Here is a 17,404-nt window from a genome sequence, read left to right on the forward strand (position 1 = left end):
ATTAATCTGTCAGGTTTTGTGTTCAGACACTCCTGAAGATCTTGGAAAGGTAAACTTGGGTCTAAACATGAGCCAAAAATCCAGTTTTGCATAAAGTCGTAACTCAGAACAGTTTCAGCTCCTATTCTGAAACACAGACAGGAATCTGCAGCTACATTCATTTGCCTTCAAAGTTAAGTGCCCAAATTCCACCCAATTTATCTCACACACTCGCAGCACATCCAGTTGGAATATTCTTCATGTGCATTCTACTAAGACTATTAATAACTAGTAATTAACATAAGGGACATTTCTCTCAGATTTAATCTTGGTGCTTCATGCAGCCACTTGATGACAAATGAGTTCAGAAGTCAGTAAAACCTCTATTACAGGAATAGCTGCTTTCTTAGTTGAAAGTTTCTTGCTAAAGCACACTAAGTTTTCACAGTAACAGAATGCAATTAACCCAGACTTTTACCTCATCATCATGGACCAATTCTTTTTTCACTACTTTCATAGCATAAATTTGATCATTCTTTTTTAACCGAACTAAAAGAACTTTGGCATAACTTCCGCGTCCGATAACTCTGATTAAATCAAAGTCCTGTAGTCCAAGCCCCTGAGAAATCTTAATTCCATCCATTCCATCAATGACCGGTTTGATTTCCTGTATAAAAAAAAAAAAAAACAACAAAACATGCTAGAAACAGAAGACATTTTCAGAACAAGTAACTATTAAACCAAAGAGGTCTTTGACCACTGGACAGAATGTGCTGAGTTTGATTCCCATTGTCAGCGGCACACAGATCTGTATGGCTGAGCAGAGCGCATTTGTTGGGAAATGTTCACTTGGTATTGCTTTTGCTCTTGCTAAAAGTCAATGTTGGTTTTCAAGGCAGTAGTTAGTTCAAGTAATCATTTAAACATTCCCTACTGGAAAACAGAAGGCAATGCCTTGAGAAATGAAGTTTTACTCAAATTCTTGAATCATGTAGAATTATCCTTTGCACTAAGTGAAGAAAATATTTCATAATCTGACAGATATCATAGTACAAATTAATAAAGGCTCTCTAAAAAGGAGGAGGATAAAGAAACAATCATTTGCTAATGCAGATACCTGTCTTGGTTTCAGTTTAGGCAACAACTGTTCATACTAAGTTCAGTATAGTTTCTAGTAAGTGCCTGGGAACACACAGAAGCAGATACCTATTTCTTGAATGTGAGAATTTGCAGCAAATATACCACTATGAAGAATTTTATTTTAAAATTCATTATTTAAAAAGATAAATTTTATCTTGACTGTTTGCTGGAGTTAAACGTGAACACGTGAGACTGAAGAACGAGCAGCTGAACTGGACAAATGCAGCAGGTACTTTGACATTTCATGTCTTACCAATATAGACAATGCTTTGACATACTTCTGTGGCCTATTTTTATCTGACCTCATACTACTGTACTCGTACAGAGATCAGCATTCTGCTGAACTATGGAAAGTACTTATATAAGGAATCTTGATCTAGGATTGACTGCTCTTAGAAGAGATTGCTCTGAGCTTAAAGATTCTCATCAAAGCAGCTCCCAGAATGCCATTTCCTGTCTGTAGGATACCTTAAATTATTTTATTAAAGCTCAAAAATAAGGTGGGAAAATCAGAGCAGCATAATTCAGGACAGTTGAGCTTAAGCAAAGAGCACCTACTAAAATCTAAACACAAACAGTATTTACCTGAACACTAACCATGGCAGAAGTCAGCAACTCCAGACTGCAGTTTAAATTCTGACATATTTTAAATACCTTTCCATTTCTGAATCTGAGATAAAAATCTGAAGATGTGACTGAAAAATCAGTCACTTGCCCATGAGCAGGAACTACTCAAATGTGAAATAATGGTAGTGACAAGTATTGTAGTGGAGGTAAAGTTAAAAAAGTGCAGGCTAGCTAAAAGTGGGGTATCAAACTAACTGTTAGTGTTCTGCAGAGTGCATCCTATTTACTTCAAATATGCCAGAAGCACTTTTAAAGTGTCTTGAAGCCCTTTAGAATTAAAGAATATCGGGATTGCTTTAAGGGAATAACATTGTTGATATGCAGAGATTGTATCAGACCATCTACAACAGAGCTGAAAACCAGAGTTTAAGTGTATGTTATTGTACTTGTATTTCCACAGGAGCTGTCTTTAAATTATTAGGTATTATTTATGTGAAACCTCTCAGAGAGCTGGATAGTTAATGTATTATCAGACTGAACCAACTTTCATAATGCTAGCCTCCAAGGCTAGCCTGAGGGTGATGAAGGGTGGACATCCATTAGAGAGAGCAGACAAGACAATGTCAAAGCCTCCATTTGTTGCTAGGACCAATAAAGTCAAACCCTCTGCTAAATCACTGTTGTTCCAATGTGCATGGAAGGGATTAAAAATCAAAACAAAACCAAACCCCACAGGAATTGGGATAACAAGAGCTGTATACAGAAGAAATCTGAAAACATCCAACCAAAATGCTTTAAAAAACTAATCAATTTACAAAAAGAAACCCCAGACTTCAATTTTTTTTAAAAGGTAGCAGAAAAAATAGGACAAATAATTTGGCGTATTTATAAAAAGTAGTATGATTGAGAGTGTGCAAATATGACCTGCAAAGGTATTTTAAAAACATACCTCAGAGTCATCTTCAATGTTGTCATGTTTCCGGTTTGAAGGAATGTAGGGAACTGAAAAAGAAATCAAATAGTGTTGTTAAGGTCTTCATTAGAAATAATTTTTAAAATTGGTAAACAGAAAGATTGGGCAGCTTAGGGCCAGCAGTTTGCTTTAAATACTATGGGACAGTTCACCAAACTTTCCCACGTCTCTTGTAATTCTAACAGCAGGGTGCAGCAGAAACTACCAACTCTGAGACAGCAAGAAATTCATCAATGAACTTTTGAGCTCATAGCAGCGTCTGACAAAGGACAGAGTCTCTTCCAAGAATGGGTATGGTAAATGAGCCTTGAACACAAGACAGGTTAAACCATCAAAAATACTAACCCAGAAATAGCACTATAAATCACACAAAATTAAGAAACACTTAAAGGCTGAGGGTGCATTTATGAACATCCCAGTTTGGATCAAAAGTACAGGGGTTTTGTTTTAAAAAAAACATATCTATTGTTCCAAATTGCTCCATGTTTAACTTTCCATTGTGGTTTGGTTTCAGAGCGTATGAATTTAGGATGAAACTGAACTGGACGACACGCTACAGGAATACATTTACTGTAATTGAGTCCCTAATAAGTCCATGGGACTAAATGAGAGCTAATCCAATGTAAACTTTACAAAAAAATAAATCCAAATAGGTAGAATGGAAACCGGGCCTCCAAATGGAGAAACACAGGAATTTCAACTTAAGACAGTACTCACTTCCATCAGTTTCTTCTGAAGGGAGGCCAACGTCATTGTTTTTATCATCTAACTGAGGTTCCTGGGAAGGCATGACCGAATCCTTGCAGAACACCCAAGTTACATAGGAAAAAAACCATGGGTTTATGCAGTAATTTTAAGCAAGTACATCTTGTCATTGAACTACAATACAACAAGAACCTAACATTCATATGATCCTCAATGAAAACTGTGTTTTGTAAAAGTATTTCTGACTACTAACACTTTGTGATGCATTATAAAACCAGCCTAAAAATGCCTAAATGCTACATTAACCATTCTCTACAACAGATGTTTAGCTGTCTTCTAGAAGCAAGGTAAGTATATTTTGTTGCAAAGTTCAAAATTTTATTCTATTTAAGACTTCTGAGTCTGCTTCACATGGAACAGCAACAAAGTAAACACTTCAACATGATGTTACACACTCCATTTAGAGGACTGGCATATTCCTTTCCTGTTTAAAAACAGGAATTGTTCCTCACTATGCAAGGGTATAGCATAAATTGGTAAAGATCATAACACCAAATAGTTTTATAGTACATTTAGACACTGGTCTCATTCACAACTCATTGTGAGACATGTAGGACTATTCCAGTACATATAGCAGCATGCACAAATAAATAGGCAAAGAATCTAGCAGTACAATAAAGAAAAATACTAGTTTAATTTCTGAATTAAAAAAACCTATGATGCAACAACAGTCTGTGATTCTATGATTGCAATGACAACTCTTTATCTATCTGTAAAATACAGTATGTCTACTGGAGAAGGGAAACTCAAGCTTGCACACAATTCATATCACAAGTTTTCTTTCCTCACTTCGTTTCTACTGCTCAATCCAAACGCTTGTCCTCCAGAGACCTTCTTAGTTCAGAAAGTGAAAACCAACCACTACCAAGTGTTACAGGGCTACAGCTACACACAGCGTTTAATTACTCAGGAGGCACACCCATAAACAGCCACCGAGGACACAATGAAAGCTTCATACAAAACGCAAACTTACCATATGCCTTTTGCAGGTCAGTGGAACAAGTATATGGCAACGCTTATGGACCAACAACTTGCAGTTGATACACTTGTAGCCTTGCCTTCCGAGACCCCATATCCTTTCACTGCACTGGCCACAGTATGCTCTCTAAAAGCCAGAATGCATATTATTAAGTCAGTTATCAATTCCTTTCTGTAGATGAGTAGTTATCAAGCAGCAAGAAGACACCTACCTCCTAACAGATGTACAATAATATTTATCTTAGAATATCCAGGGTTTTCCAAGTAACTGAAGGTTACAGCTCATGCTTAGAATTCAACTAAATGCAGTCCTTTCTTAATGAAATGTTAAGAAAACATCTCAAGCCTATGGAACACATTACAGCTTAACATTAGCAAATTACTGCTACAGAATATTTTGAATTTCAGGTTCTGACAGAGGTCACCTAAACAAAACTGGCAGAAATTTGTACTACACGATTATACATAAAAAACACCTGGACTGACTGCTTTGGAGAACACAAAATGTTACACAGGTTAAAGTATGAAGAATGTTTTATATATACACACACACTTCAACAGAGGTAGAAACTTTGCATAATTAAAACTCAACTATCAAGTCTGATGTAAAACCTCTGTATGTTGCACCATTTCATGGCAAAAATACATGGCCTTTTTTCCTACATGCAGTGACATAGCATCTGACTAAATTAAATCAAAAGGAGGACAAATCAAGACGCCAGACATTCTACTGTTGACTTTAACAGGGCAAGTCTTGAAATATTTTTTCCAGGTTGTGTGTGCTGTGGTCATTTTATCCACTCTACCCAAAGTGCCAAATTGCAATACGAGCTTCTTAGCATGCCAAGAAGTCCCCCAGCGTCAAGTGATCCCTCTGCACAGTGCACAGGTTGTCAACACAGGACTTACTCATTATTCCCTATCTGCACATTTTCTGCAGCAAGTCCTGTAGCAGGCTCAGGCATTGCCCATCACTCTGCAAGCTGCACATGAAGCCCTGCACTCATCCCCAAGCTCAGGCAGAGCTCTGTAACTGTCCTGAAGCCGCAGAACAGAACAGAGCAGGTCTGTTCCTCCCAGAAAACTGCCAGTTTGAGTGTGGTTATTCACATCCTCAGACTAATGAATCACACAGTGTCCTGCCCAAAAGCATTAAGCTACTATAAATCCTTATGAGTAGTAATAGAAAAAATTTACTAAGGAGAAAAGAAATAATGATCAAAGAATGGATAATTAAAAAAAAACCAAAAAAACCCACACAAAACCAAAACAAAAAAAACCCCAAACACAAAGCAAAACAAACAAACAAAAGCAAACAAACAAAAAACCCAAAACCTTCTGTATTGCCCTTCTCATATTTTGATAGCTGTAGAAAGCAAAACTTAATGACATCCCACTTATCTGCACAGCCAGTCCTCCTCGATCAGGAGAAACCCAAACTGCATTGCCCAGGAAAAAAAACAACCATACTGACTCATAAGAGAAGCAGCCTTGGGTGTCTATAGACACTTCTTTCACAATTCCTGGTCCCTCAGACTTCTTTCAGTATCCCTGTTTAGATTTGGCAGCAGTATTATTAAGACTAAATAAAATGTCTTAGGCCCTGGAAATGACATACAAGAAAGTAGTTTCATTTACTTCACATAGATGCAGGGAAACGAAGCGGGGCGGGGGGGAGGAGATGTAGAGGCAGCTCCCAAATTCCTTTATTAATGTGAGTATTCCTCTCTTAGGTCTCCGAAACACATACAACCACAGCAAAGAGTTAACCTTTATGTTTAACAAGGTTAAAGTTTAGATTCTGGCATGTGTTCATTTTCCTAAATTATCTGAGAGTTTTAAAAGGTTATTTTGAAACAGGAATTAATTCCTAAGGTCATACTCAGTCTTAAAAATTCAGTCAACATTGAAATTTGGTATCTAAGTCAGTAATACATGATCATGATTTATTTTAAATTTATACATTCTTATAGCACATTTTGCAGTTCATGTCCACTTTATTACTAACTGCAGTTGGATATGGTTTGTATTCTGACTTTATATGATTTCATTTGTATAAAGACAGCTATAAAGTAGTCTTGTTTAGGATTGTTGACAAATGGGCATGCTAATGAGGTTTTAAAACCTTTATGTACATATTCACTATCCTCCTAATTTCAATTCAAACATCATGGGTTATTAACATGGCAGGTATGCACTCAATGTTTCAAAGAAACACGTTTTGACTATAGAGCAAATAAGCACAAAAAGTATGTGTTTTATACTAAAAATGAAAAAATTTGAGTTGGCACACCCCATTATACAAATGCATATTATAACTCAGATATATGACTTACTTTTCACATATCTAGGGATAATATACTGAGTTTGAAGGAGCTTTTCCTTCAATGCAGTTTTGGGTGGTAAGCAACAGGAAAAAAGCTAATTTAATTTAAAATCAGTTACTACTGAATCAAACAGTTCACTCCCCTCACTGCACTCAGCTTTGTACAGAATTCCCTAAAGCGTTTATGTACTACATCTGTACATATGCTGCAAAACTTAGGCATAATGGGATAAGTGAAGGAGGTGTCTCAGCCTTAAAGCTACATTCACTTGCTTATGTGGATTAAGTCAGATTCTTAAAGTAGTTGTATTTTAGCTCAATAAACCAGATCTTTTTCTTAATCAGATGATGCAATACCTCAGATTCAAAACATTTAAAGCAAAAAAATCAAGAGCTCTTTAAAAACGACAAAAAGTACCAAAAGATCATGCTAACAAGCAATCAAAATCACAAAAGAGTCAGGAGGAGAAAAGCTGCTCTAAGCATGCATCAGTTTAAATAGGCACAAACCCAGCTTTTTAGAGACATTAAAAATAATTCCCACCAATAACATATTAACTCCATCCCAGGTTCAAAGACTTTCAAGTTTTTCTGATTGTTATGACCTGAATAACACTGCATAGACTGAGAAGTCACATGAATAAGCATCTTGCTTTTCCTTTCTTTTCAATACTCAAAAACAGAAAACGCACAGGCTGAGAAAAACAATTACCACAGAACATTACCAAAACCCAACATTTTATGCAACAGTACTCACTCTGTTAAAACGTTTGGCTTGAAACAAATGCCCATTCACTCGGTACAGCTTCCTCCATCTTCTGGCTCCACGGCGGTAGATTGACTCTAAGAAAGAAATTAAAAAGGTGTAAAGCAGCAGCATGGTGGCACAGCAATACCAGACACACTGTGTTAAGCAAGTTGTGACATAAAACAATCTTGCTTTTCCAAATATCAACGCACAGCTAAAATCTCTGCTGCCTTTTTTTTATATATGTAAAGGCAGCTGTAACTGACAGCTCCTGCAGGATGTGCCTTCCCCTCTGCCTCTCCCTTTTCTCCTATCAGTGTCTCTTTTCCCTCACATGATCATAATCTTGTTACCGTTTCTTGGCTGCTTACTCTGCAAGCTCAGGTGAGAGGGACACAGAACTGCTACATAAACAGCTTCCGTTGGTACAGCAACAATACTGATCTCACCTTCACATGTGAGCACGTAAAGGATGTTTGGTGCTAATAATGTTTTAGATGTGTAATATTAAAGACATTACAAATGTTGAGAGTAACATTATTTGACCTCATTTTTATGTTGCAATTAAATGTTGCCAAAAATATTTCTCTGGTTAGGGAAACAGTTCAAATGCAGGTCTGCAATTATTTCTAATCTATTCTAAACATAACAAGAAGAAATCATTTAATCTGTTTAAGCCAGACTTTTCAAGAGGCCCCATGTGACAGTACCTGGCACCTACTCTGAATCACAGTTCTTTTCATATCCATATGTGCAATTTTTGTATGACTGGCTAATTAGAGAATTTGATATTTAATACTATGTGTTGTAAAACATGTTGCATGACACCAGTTCTATTCAGAGCTGCTGTAATGGTGACACAGCCAACCGCTGCCACATAAGCAGGGCCATGAGCTTTCCAGGGCCAGAGATACAAGTGGGCACTGGCTGGACTGAGGAGTAAGGGGAAAAGAAGAAGGGGGTGAGTTAAGCAGAAAATTCAGCAGTGTTGTTAAAACTGACAACATATTCCTATCTTTAAGAGGCTAAAAAATGTTTTTAAGATGTCAGATTTTCATTACTGAATAATTAGTTCTAGTTACACCTATTAGGAGATTCCATTTTAGGTGTTCTCCCAGTTTACTGTATTATTACAGTTTACTGTAATATTTAAAGTTAAGAGGCATTATTTCACAGTCTGACACAACCCCTTAAACGTTTCCAGGAAAAGTATTTTACTGTGTTTTTATGGGTGTTAGAATATGCTCTTACTTACTTGAAAAAAAGAAATGTGAAAGTCCAGAATCCTTATTTTGATACCATTATTTTAAAGTAAAATGGTGAATATGATTACCCAGTACAGAGTTTTAACTGCATGCCTTTTTAAAAACAGATTATTTATGCTAGTTATAACACAACTTAATACAGTTGGCAGCTTGTACAAAACATATTCCATCTACTTTCAATGGAAAAAATTAGTAAGTATAGCCACTTTACAGGGAACAGAGACCTAAACAGCATAGGAAGTATAAATAACTCGGAAGACAACAGTAAAATACAGTTATGATGCCTAACAACTTCTGAAAGACTGCAGGCCATAGGAGTGGCAAAGACAGTCACTAGAATAGAGGTATATCTCTAGGTATCTTTGACTCAAACAGTTCCTCAAAACCTCCAAATACAAACTTTCAAGCAAACAAAACCCTCCTGATTTTCCTAATCACAAAGACAATTTAAACGAGAACCTAGAAAAACTATGGCAAAGCTTCTGCCTAAAACTATGCTCAAACACAAACATCAGTGAAGGACTGTTCCACTATTTGCAGGATGACTTTTCACCAAAGAGAGAAAAGAAAAACCTTCACAAGGATTTTTTTTTTTCCAAAATAGCTAACTGATTCATTAAACAAAGCACCATATGGAGGCAACCTACTACATCTGTGTGCTGAACATGAGCTTATCGCCGAGATGAGGAATATTAAGTGAATGGTAAGTTACCGAGCAGCTTGTGCTGATGAAGTCTGTAAATAAAGGAGCAAGTCACTTCCCTAATTAATAATAAATATTAAAAATCAAAGTCAGGGTTTATACCATATATTTGTGAGGCAACAGTCTAACAAAACCTGAACTTAATATAGCATAGCTTTAAAAAGTTGGAACCCCTACAATTTACTGTTGTAAGTGCCACTGATTCAGTGCAGGGTCGAAGGGAAATCAGTTCCTGTTTTCTGCCTCTAAAAGCAGACAAAGTAAAAAAAAAAAAAAGAAAAAAAAAAAAAAAAAAAAAAAAAAAAAGAGGAGAGAAAACAGTGGTCACTTAAGGCACACTTTTCTATCACAAGTTCTACTGTTATTACACACTAAGGTTAAATTTATATGACAGAATAATATGTTCTTGGTGTCACAAAAGCTTGAGCATTTAATTACTGTGTTTAATGAAAGGGCTATTTTTTCATTTATTTTTACAGTGTACATCTGTTAACTCTTTAAGGACTTGAAATTAGCTGCTTGGAGGCTGAAGGAGATATCATAGCCTTAATCAAAATAAATCTTTCCTCCCTCTGATATTAAATCAAGTCTTTGCCTAAAAAAAAAAGAAAAAAATAGATTTCTTTGAATATTCATTTTGCATGTGAACAAGCTCAGGGGAAACTTCAAACGATGTTTTAAGCTGCTAAGAGTGATAACAAATTTTTATTGAGTAACACAAATATATATTCTAATTAAAATGAATGCACTGAACTTCACCTGCTTCCAGGGTTGGAACACAGGAGAGAAATAGGGGGACTGTTTTTAGAGTTATGATTACAAGGGAAATAAAAATACTCAAAGCAAACAAAATTAACCAGCTGTCTCCACGTAAAAAGCCATGTGAAACAACTGACTCTTGCTGCTGTGCAATTCTTCCCTCTGTGGTCAACCTGTGCATCTGCATCACTAACAGTAATGCACAACGAACCTTATATACTTAATATTGCTTTTTTCAAAGACATTCCCTAGGGTTGGATTTTTTCATCTTTTAAAATGTACTGTAGAAAAAACCTTACGAGAAATACACAAAAATATTTAAGTCTGGCTATAAATGGATGAGCAATTTGTCTATTGTTCTGTGTTCATTCCAAATTAACTCATCTATAGAAGATACTCCCCCAATTCAATAGTGACCTCTGAAGAACTTTGCAGGGAGTGCAGGGAGGATGTGAATCCTGCCTTTGAAAATGTAACTTGATAAAGCAGGCAGAAACAGAAGGTGGCACAGTCGCTTTCCAACTGACAATGTCCTTTCCCAGCACTGGAGAAGAGAAGCAATTTAGGAGACAGGCCCAACCTGCCCCCAAGCCCAAAATACTTTTTCCATCTGCAAGTTGATAAAGGCTTGTATTTCCCAGAATATGCAACAGAATTAATCTGTCATGCAAAGAGTGTGGTTCACACCAATGAATGGCAGCAAGATGCCCACCAAAAAATTACATCCTCTGCATTCGCATTTACAAATTCCAAAGTCTGCTTTTATGTGATCAAACTATAATGAAATCTTTTACTATACTAAGCACAGCCATAAATTGCTGTTGCTGCACGTCACTTCTCAGAGACTAATACAACTTGTTTACAGGCCAATTCCATTGCCTGCCAGCTGGACAGTATGAGAATGCCCAGGTCTTGTTTTGTTCTTTTAATGTTTTGCTGAGCATTCAAGTGAGCATTCTTTCAAAACCAACTCATGAATTACAAGTAGGAAAATGATATTGGTATTTTAGATAGAATCCGAATTAGACAAAAATACAACATAAAAAATTAATTACAAATAAAAATAGAATAAATTTTGGGCAAGTCAATTCAAAACAACTTCAATAGTATGTTGTTTCACGTATCTGTTATTTCATATGTTCCAAATAGTTAAATTGAAACAATAAAAGTACTTTCTGAAGCACCTAACATACAGATCTTGTATGGGATGTTAATTTGTCCTTTTTATTATGAAATAGCAGCTATGTAACATTGCCATTCCTTTTCAGATGTTAAGAAAGAGTATCCTTAACAATACATATATTAAGTGCTTTCAACTCTTGCGGTTATTAAGAAGGTCAAAAGTTAGGCTGGTTTTTTTTTTTAAATTGAATTTAAAACTGATTAGCAGTTGGGGAATCATATCTCCAATCTTCTTTTCTTTTGCAAGGCACTAAATTTAACTACGAAGTCCTATCAACCTCTATGAAAACAAGATCAAGCACAATTAAGACAGCAATAATAACAAAGAAAGTTCACTACATATAGCATCAGCAGATAACCAACAAGGAAATAAATATGTATCTCAAAACTGCAATATCCACCCAGCATTTATTGTGACGCAGCTAAAATACTGTTTAAATATCCTATTTCCCACTGACTTAGAAGCAGGTCAACCAACTTCCACTTCAGGACTAGAAGGTGGAAAACCTGTCCTCCATACAGAGTTTTCTCATGCATCATCTCTTGGTTGCTCATATTCATATCCTTCTGTTCAAATGGCTCCATGCCATTGAAAGGTGAAAAAGACAATGTTATCAAGACGGATAAATCTGGTACTAAACTAAGATATTAATAGGAATCTCCCAGTCACCTGGTGGAGAAATTGCAGCAAGTGTGGTTGATCCACTTCCACACTGAATTCTAGAACATGAACTGTGAAGTCATAAAATAGTTTGGGTTAGAAGGGATCTTAAAGATTATCTAGTTCCAACCCCCAAGTCAAGACAATCACAGAATTTGAATTCTCTATTTGTGAGACTAACCATGTATTAACTAATCACTAAAAACTGTTAAGAACACAAATCAGTGACTAACAGCCCAGAGTTTACTCATAGAGTATTACCTGGTCAAAGCAAAAATGTTTGTCAATTAAATGATAGTTGTTTGCTGAAGTGTTTATTTGTTTTAAATCCAACAAAGTTACAACAGTCCACTGACCTGTACTCAGGGTCTACAGAAGTTTGTAGCATACACTTAGGAACATGAATTTTAATTTTTTTTGGAAAGAGGGTAATTATTTTGGAATCAAAATCACCAAAATGAGATAGAATTACAGGACAAAGTAATAGAATTGAGCATTATTTTACTACCATTATTTAAAAATCCCTCTTAATCAAATCCCCCAAGAATCTAAGATGGCAGATATATAGGAAAAAATGTATAGTTTCAAATGTTTTTGAGTGGCTGAAGGTATTGACATGGTTTAGTGGTAGATTTGGCAGTCCTGGGCTAATGGTTGGACTTGACGATCTTAAGGATCTTTTCCAAACTAGTTGATTCTATAATTCTATTGTGTCCAAAACATATTTCATTACTTCACAAGCTTTTTCTTACTACTTGCTGAAGAAAGAACTCAAACACATTTTCTGTGCAAGGGTCATGGCTTTTCTACAAAGATCCTAACTTTGCAAGCCCAGATCAGAACTGTTATTTTATTTTATCTGAAATGTACCAGACATATTTGAAAATAAGATCACAAAGAACAGAGTGTTACTCAAAAAATCCTAGCTAAATCCATTTACTGGATGCTATCCCAGAAGTGAAGATGTTCTGACTAGGAGGATCCCTGTGCATGTCAGTGCTCTCAACCTGTTGTATGTCCTCCACAGTGTCTCTTGTGTGCATTTTGCAAGGCTGCCCCAACCACAGGATAAAATGATGCCGTGTTTGTTGCTCTAATTTGAACAAAAACATTGTGAAAAGGGACAGAAGACAATTGGTGGTGGATCCATCCTTCTTAAAGTGATGAACATTTTCATTTAGGAATGAAAAGAGTTCAGATTTTCCCTTCTCTAACTATGCAATGTTAAACTTTACAGCCTTTCATGATGTGTAGCTGGCTCCTCTTTACAAAACCACAGTGCAACACAAACCCAAGCTTGCAATGTGTTGTTAATAGAAGTCCAAACAGCTTCTTTTGATGACTGCATTATATATTCTCCCAAAATAAAAATAGCTTTTATTAAAAGATTTAATACAATGAAAAACTCATTTAATGTTATATTAACATGAATTAAAATCTGCATTAAGAAGTTTTTAATCAAGCTGAGTACTGAACCAGTACTTATTTAAATTATTTCATTCTTTAATTTACCTTAGTACTGAAGTAGATCAAAATGAAGCTCTGAATATTTAAACAATCTGTAGCAAAATAAAAAAGATGAAACATTTCTTTAGTATTAAACTCCATTTATACAGCAGAGACCCCTGCAGCAGCACTAACTCCCCAGATCTATCACTCTCCAGTTTTGACTCATCTGTACTTCATTTGCTTTGTTCTAGGAGGAAAGCAAACTGAAATTAAGTGTGATGTCCATTCTTATTAGGTCCCAATTTCAGTTCTATGAGTTGTGCTCTATTTTTTTATCATTCAATAGAACTGATCGAGGGATTCTCCCACTTGTGCTTTTACTCCTTCTAAGCTTCCTCATATGCTAGACATAGTAATTATACATTTCACAAGTATAACATAAGAAGTAGAGTTTGCAGCAATATAAAGTATCACTAAACAGAACGTTACTTAGTGACAGTACTTAAATTAAAAAAAAAAAAAAAAATCTTATTAGTTTCAGGAGTTACTCAAACCTGTTATATTCTGGATTTAATGATTATACACTAATTCTGATAGCAAACTGCAAAAATCTTCCAGCTTAGTTAATTCTTTAATGATGGAGAGAATTACTGTTTCCCAAGAGAGCAACCTCCCATTTTAGAGTTTCTCATCTGCTTATGATAGAGGCTTGTACCTGCCCTTTCATCTGGTCTGTTGATGGAAAGCTATAGTGTTTAATGTATTAAAGAAAGCATGTTTAAATCTTTCAAATCAACGATGGTATTTGCCTTTTAGCTTTTGGAAGGGGGCTTTCAATTCACTACACAGAGGAAAGGAAGATAATTATAGCAGAACTGCAAAGTTTACACACTGCTTCCCACCTAAACCCCTTCAGATTTCTACTGTGCTCTCCACTATCTGTGTGTGAGATCTGCCACGTAAAATCATTTGATGATAGCTATTCCTTCTAACAAGCTGAAAGTTATGCTGAGATAGCTTGTTGTGCTATTCTTAGAAATAACAACTGCACCTTGAAATTAATGGATCAGTTCCAATCCCAGACCTATCGTTTCAGGCCCTACAATATCAATTTTATCACTGCTTGCCTGAGGTTTTCCTTTCCTTGCAATCCCTGTGGGTAAGAATAGTTTTTATCAGAGCTGACAATCTACAGAATAGAGAGTCCTGTGCCAGTCACAGGGCATCTGTACCTGCTTTACCTTAGTTATTGGAAGAAGCATATAGCAGCATCATTATTATAACAAGCATGCTATTGTAAAAGTAAAGAGGACCATATTAAAGCTCTGCCTTCAAATAGTTTCTGGTTCCCTTTTCAATACCTCCCCAGCTAATAATTCAAGGACAAGCAGTTAGAGAAGCAGAAGTATTATTAATGGAACTTTGGAATTACAAATGAGGTGCTTTCTGGTCGATATTAAGAATATCAGGTTTTGTTTTCCCCACTGCCCAAGTCACTACCTTCCCCCTGTGGTTTAAGGGCAGAACTGCACAGTCTGTTCAACATGCACTGACAGATGACTGGGACTCTCACATGTCTCTTCTGAAAACTTCCCTTTTAGCACACCTGAAGTTAGCTGCTTTTTGCCTTTTTACTTCAGGAGATCTATTTACCAGCAAGTCATCAGTGGGTAGCCAGCTGCTATCTACTTAGTCTTACAAGGCTTCATTCTCTTCTGAAGCTCTCTCCATTTCAGATTAGCAGCACCTGAAATCTCCCACAAAATCTGGTTGCTCACATAGCAACTCAAAAATCCAAGAGATTAACGTTGAAGACCCATTTATCTGCCCTGCAGGCCTCTATTGCTATTTCTGTGCCTCAGTTAAACATTAACACCCGTAACTTGCATAAAGCAGCTAATTTTAAAAAGTATTACACTGAAACCCAAGTATAATAATATATAATTAACCTTGAACATATCATTTAAGAGGTTACACATTAAACAGCTCTTCCAAGCTACTGAAACAGGCAGATGTTTAACAGGCTTACAGACTGTCCGCTAATTCCAACCAATAACACAAAAAAAGCTTTAGCACCTTCTTGTTAATTTAAGTTACCCCAAAAGCCTGCGCATCAAAAGAGGATTTACCAACTTATGAGAAGTATATGGAAAGGAAGTATGACAGATAGCACAGGGGGACGGAGCTAGACACTGCATTCAAGAGAAGTTTTCTAAACCCAGGTGGCATCTTTCCTGCATGATTATACTACATTCTGACCAACAGCTAATGGAGGGGTGTGGAAAAACAACCTCCAAACAACATAGGCTATTTGTTATGACACCTTAAAAACCTAGTCCAAGCATTCCTTATTCCATTGCATTTTTTAGTTTATAGTTTACAAATTGGTACACAAATATCTGCTAAGACACCCAGTATCCTAAAGTAAGAGGAGATATCAAACCCCACAGCCAGATGTGTGCTTTGTAATTTCATGCCTCAATTATCAAAAAGGAAGCCCAGCACTTTATTCTTCACTGGATGTTTCATAGCTAAGAAAAATGTTGACATTATTGCAGAATTAAAAAAAATAAATTATAAACAGAACACACCTTTAGCTACAATACTGGTTTCAGTAACTTACACTGTCTCAATCTGTTTTTCAAACGTGCGACGCATGAAGGAACATTGTACACAGTTAAGACAGACAAAGATACTTCAGGTACCCTTAAACTATGACACAGCTATTTTCAATTCCTGAGCAACAATGTATCTTAAACAGAACAATTTTCCCCCTCTGTCAGTTCAATTACGAGAAACCAGGAGAGGGTTACTACCAGTTTCAAAATTGCCTAATTATCCAGCACAATCCAATCTATGTCTGCAGAATAGTCTCTATGGTCGCAGTAGTTCCTTTCATCATTGGGGGATGAAATTGGTTCACGTGCTCTGAATAACCTAATCACTGCTGCCAACAGAGAAACAAATGAAGGGGGAAAAAAAAACCCCAAAAACCTGCCCTGTGAGCTAGAAAAATATTTACAGGCCACGCTATTGTAGCAAGAAGCCTTTCAGAGTTATTTTAGAGAATCTGGCAGAACATAAAGCAAAAGCGAGTATCTATACCTAGAGAAAACCAGCTCACAACAATAATCAGGTTAGTAAGATACCTTTACTCAACCTTATGATGAAATTTTCAATAAAGACGGCTTGGAGAAAAATGAAGCCCCAAATACCTAATGCTAAAATACTGGACAGATACACAAAGAGTGTAAGAGACATATACAGCACAGTGTAATCATTAACAAAAAATAAGGCAGCAAAATCAGCCAGAAGTACCAGATAATAAAAACATTACTGTCACAATAATGCCATAAGTACTTATACATTAAAAACATTTGGTGAAATTAAAGGTTTCCTAGTCTGCATTTTTCTATTTAAGGAAGAAAACAGCAAGAACAACCCTAAAATTTGTTAGTACTAGCTACCCAAATGCAAGACAAATTTTAACATTAAATACACACCTATTTGTTCCGATATAAAAATGCAGAAGTGTACTAGCACAGTTTCCAATATCGTCAGAATAAACTAAGAAAACCCTAATTCAAAACAAGTATTTCAGAATTAATATACATCTGTCTCAGACAATCCACTAAACACAGTTCAAGAAAAAGGCCCTGGAAAATGATGCTGCTAAATCGTTAATCTTTACATCAGCAATCTTACAATAAACAGGCCCTGCACACATACCATCAGGGGTTTTTGGATACATTTCTTCCCTTAATCTCCAATATTAGCAGCAGCAGCATCACTCACTCTTCTGCTCTTTTCCTCCTAAATCCCCAAGAGTCCTTTCAATGCAATTTTATCAGGATTTCTGAGAGGTCTCTCAGCCACATCCCTACGCATGAGAGGCAGCAGGAAAATCTA

The 17,404-nt window shown here is 36.2% G+C and overlaps 1 protein-coding gene across 2 annotated transcripts in view; it reads right to left on the reverse strand.

The window, feature by feature from the left end:
• Positions 1-17,404, reverse strand: part of PRKCZ (protein kinase C, zeta) — a 40,368-nt gene that overhangs the window by 12,441 nt on the left and 10,523 nt on the right. Inside the window, exons 5-9 of one of the 2 annotated variants that reach the window (XM_010020325.1) lie at positions 7,486-7,571; positions 4,398-4,529; positions 3,377-3,437; positions 2,636-2,688; positions 458-646 (exon numbers count right to left, since the gene is read on the reverse strand). In XM_010020325.1, the coding sequence (XP_010018627.1) occupies positions 458-646; positions 2,636-2,688; positions 3,377-3,437; positions 4,398-4,529; positions 7,486-7,571 (521 nt within the window). Of the gene's footprint in view, positions 1-457; positions 647-2,635; positions 2,689-3,376; positions 3,459-4,397; positions 4,530-7,485; positions 7,572-17,404 lie in introns of both variants that reach the window. The other variant, XM_010020324.1, reaches the window with a different exon arrangement.

This window comes from Nestor notabilis, unplaced genomic scaffold (assembly GCF_000696875.1).
Source record: "Nestor notabilis isolate BGI_N333 unplaced genomic scaffold, ASM69687v1 scaffold4138, whole genome shotgun sequence".
Lineage (NCBI taxonomy): Eukaryota > Metazoa > Chordata > Aves > Psittaciformes > Psittacidae > Nestor > Nestor notabilis.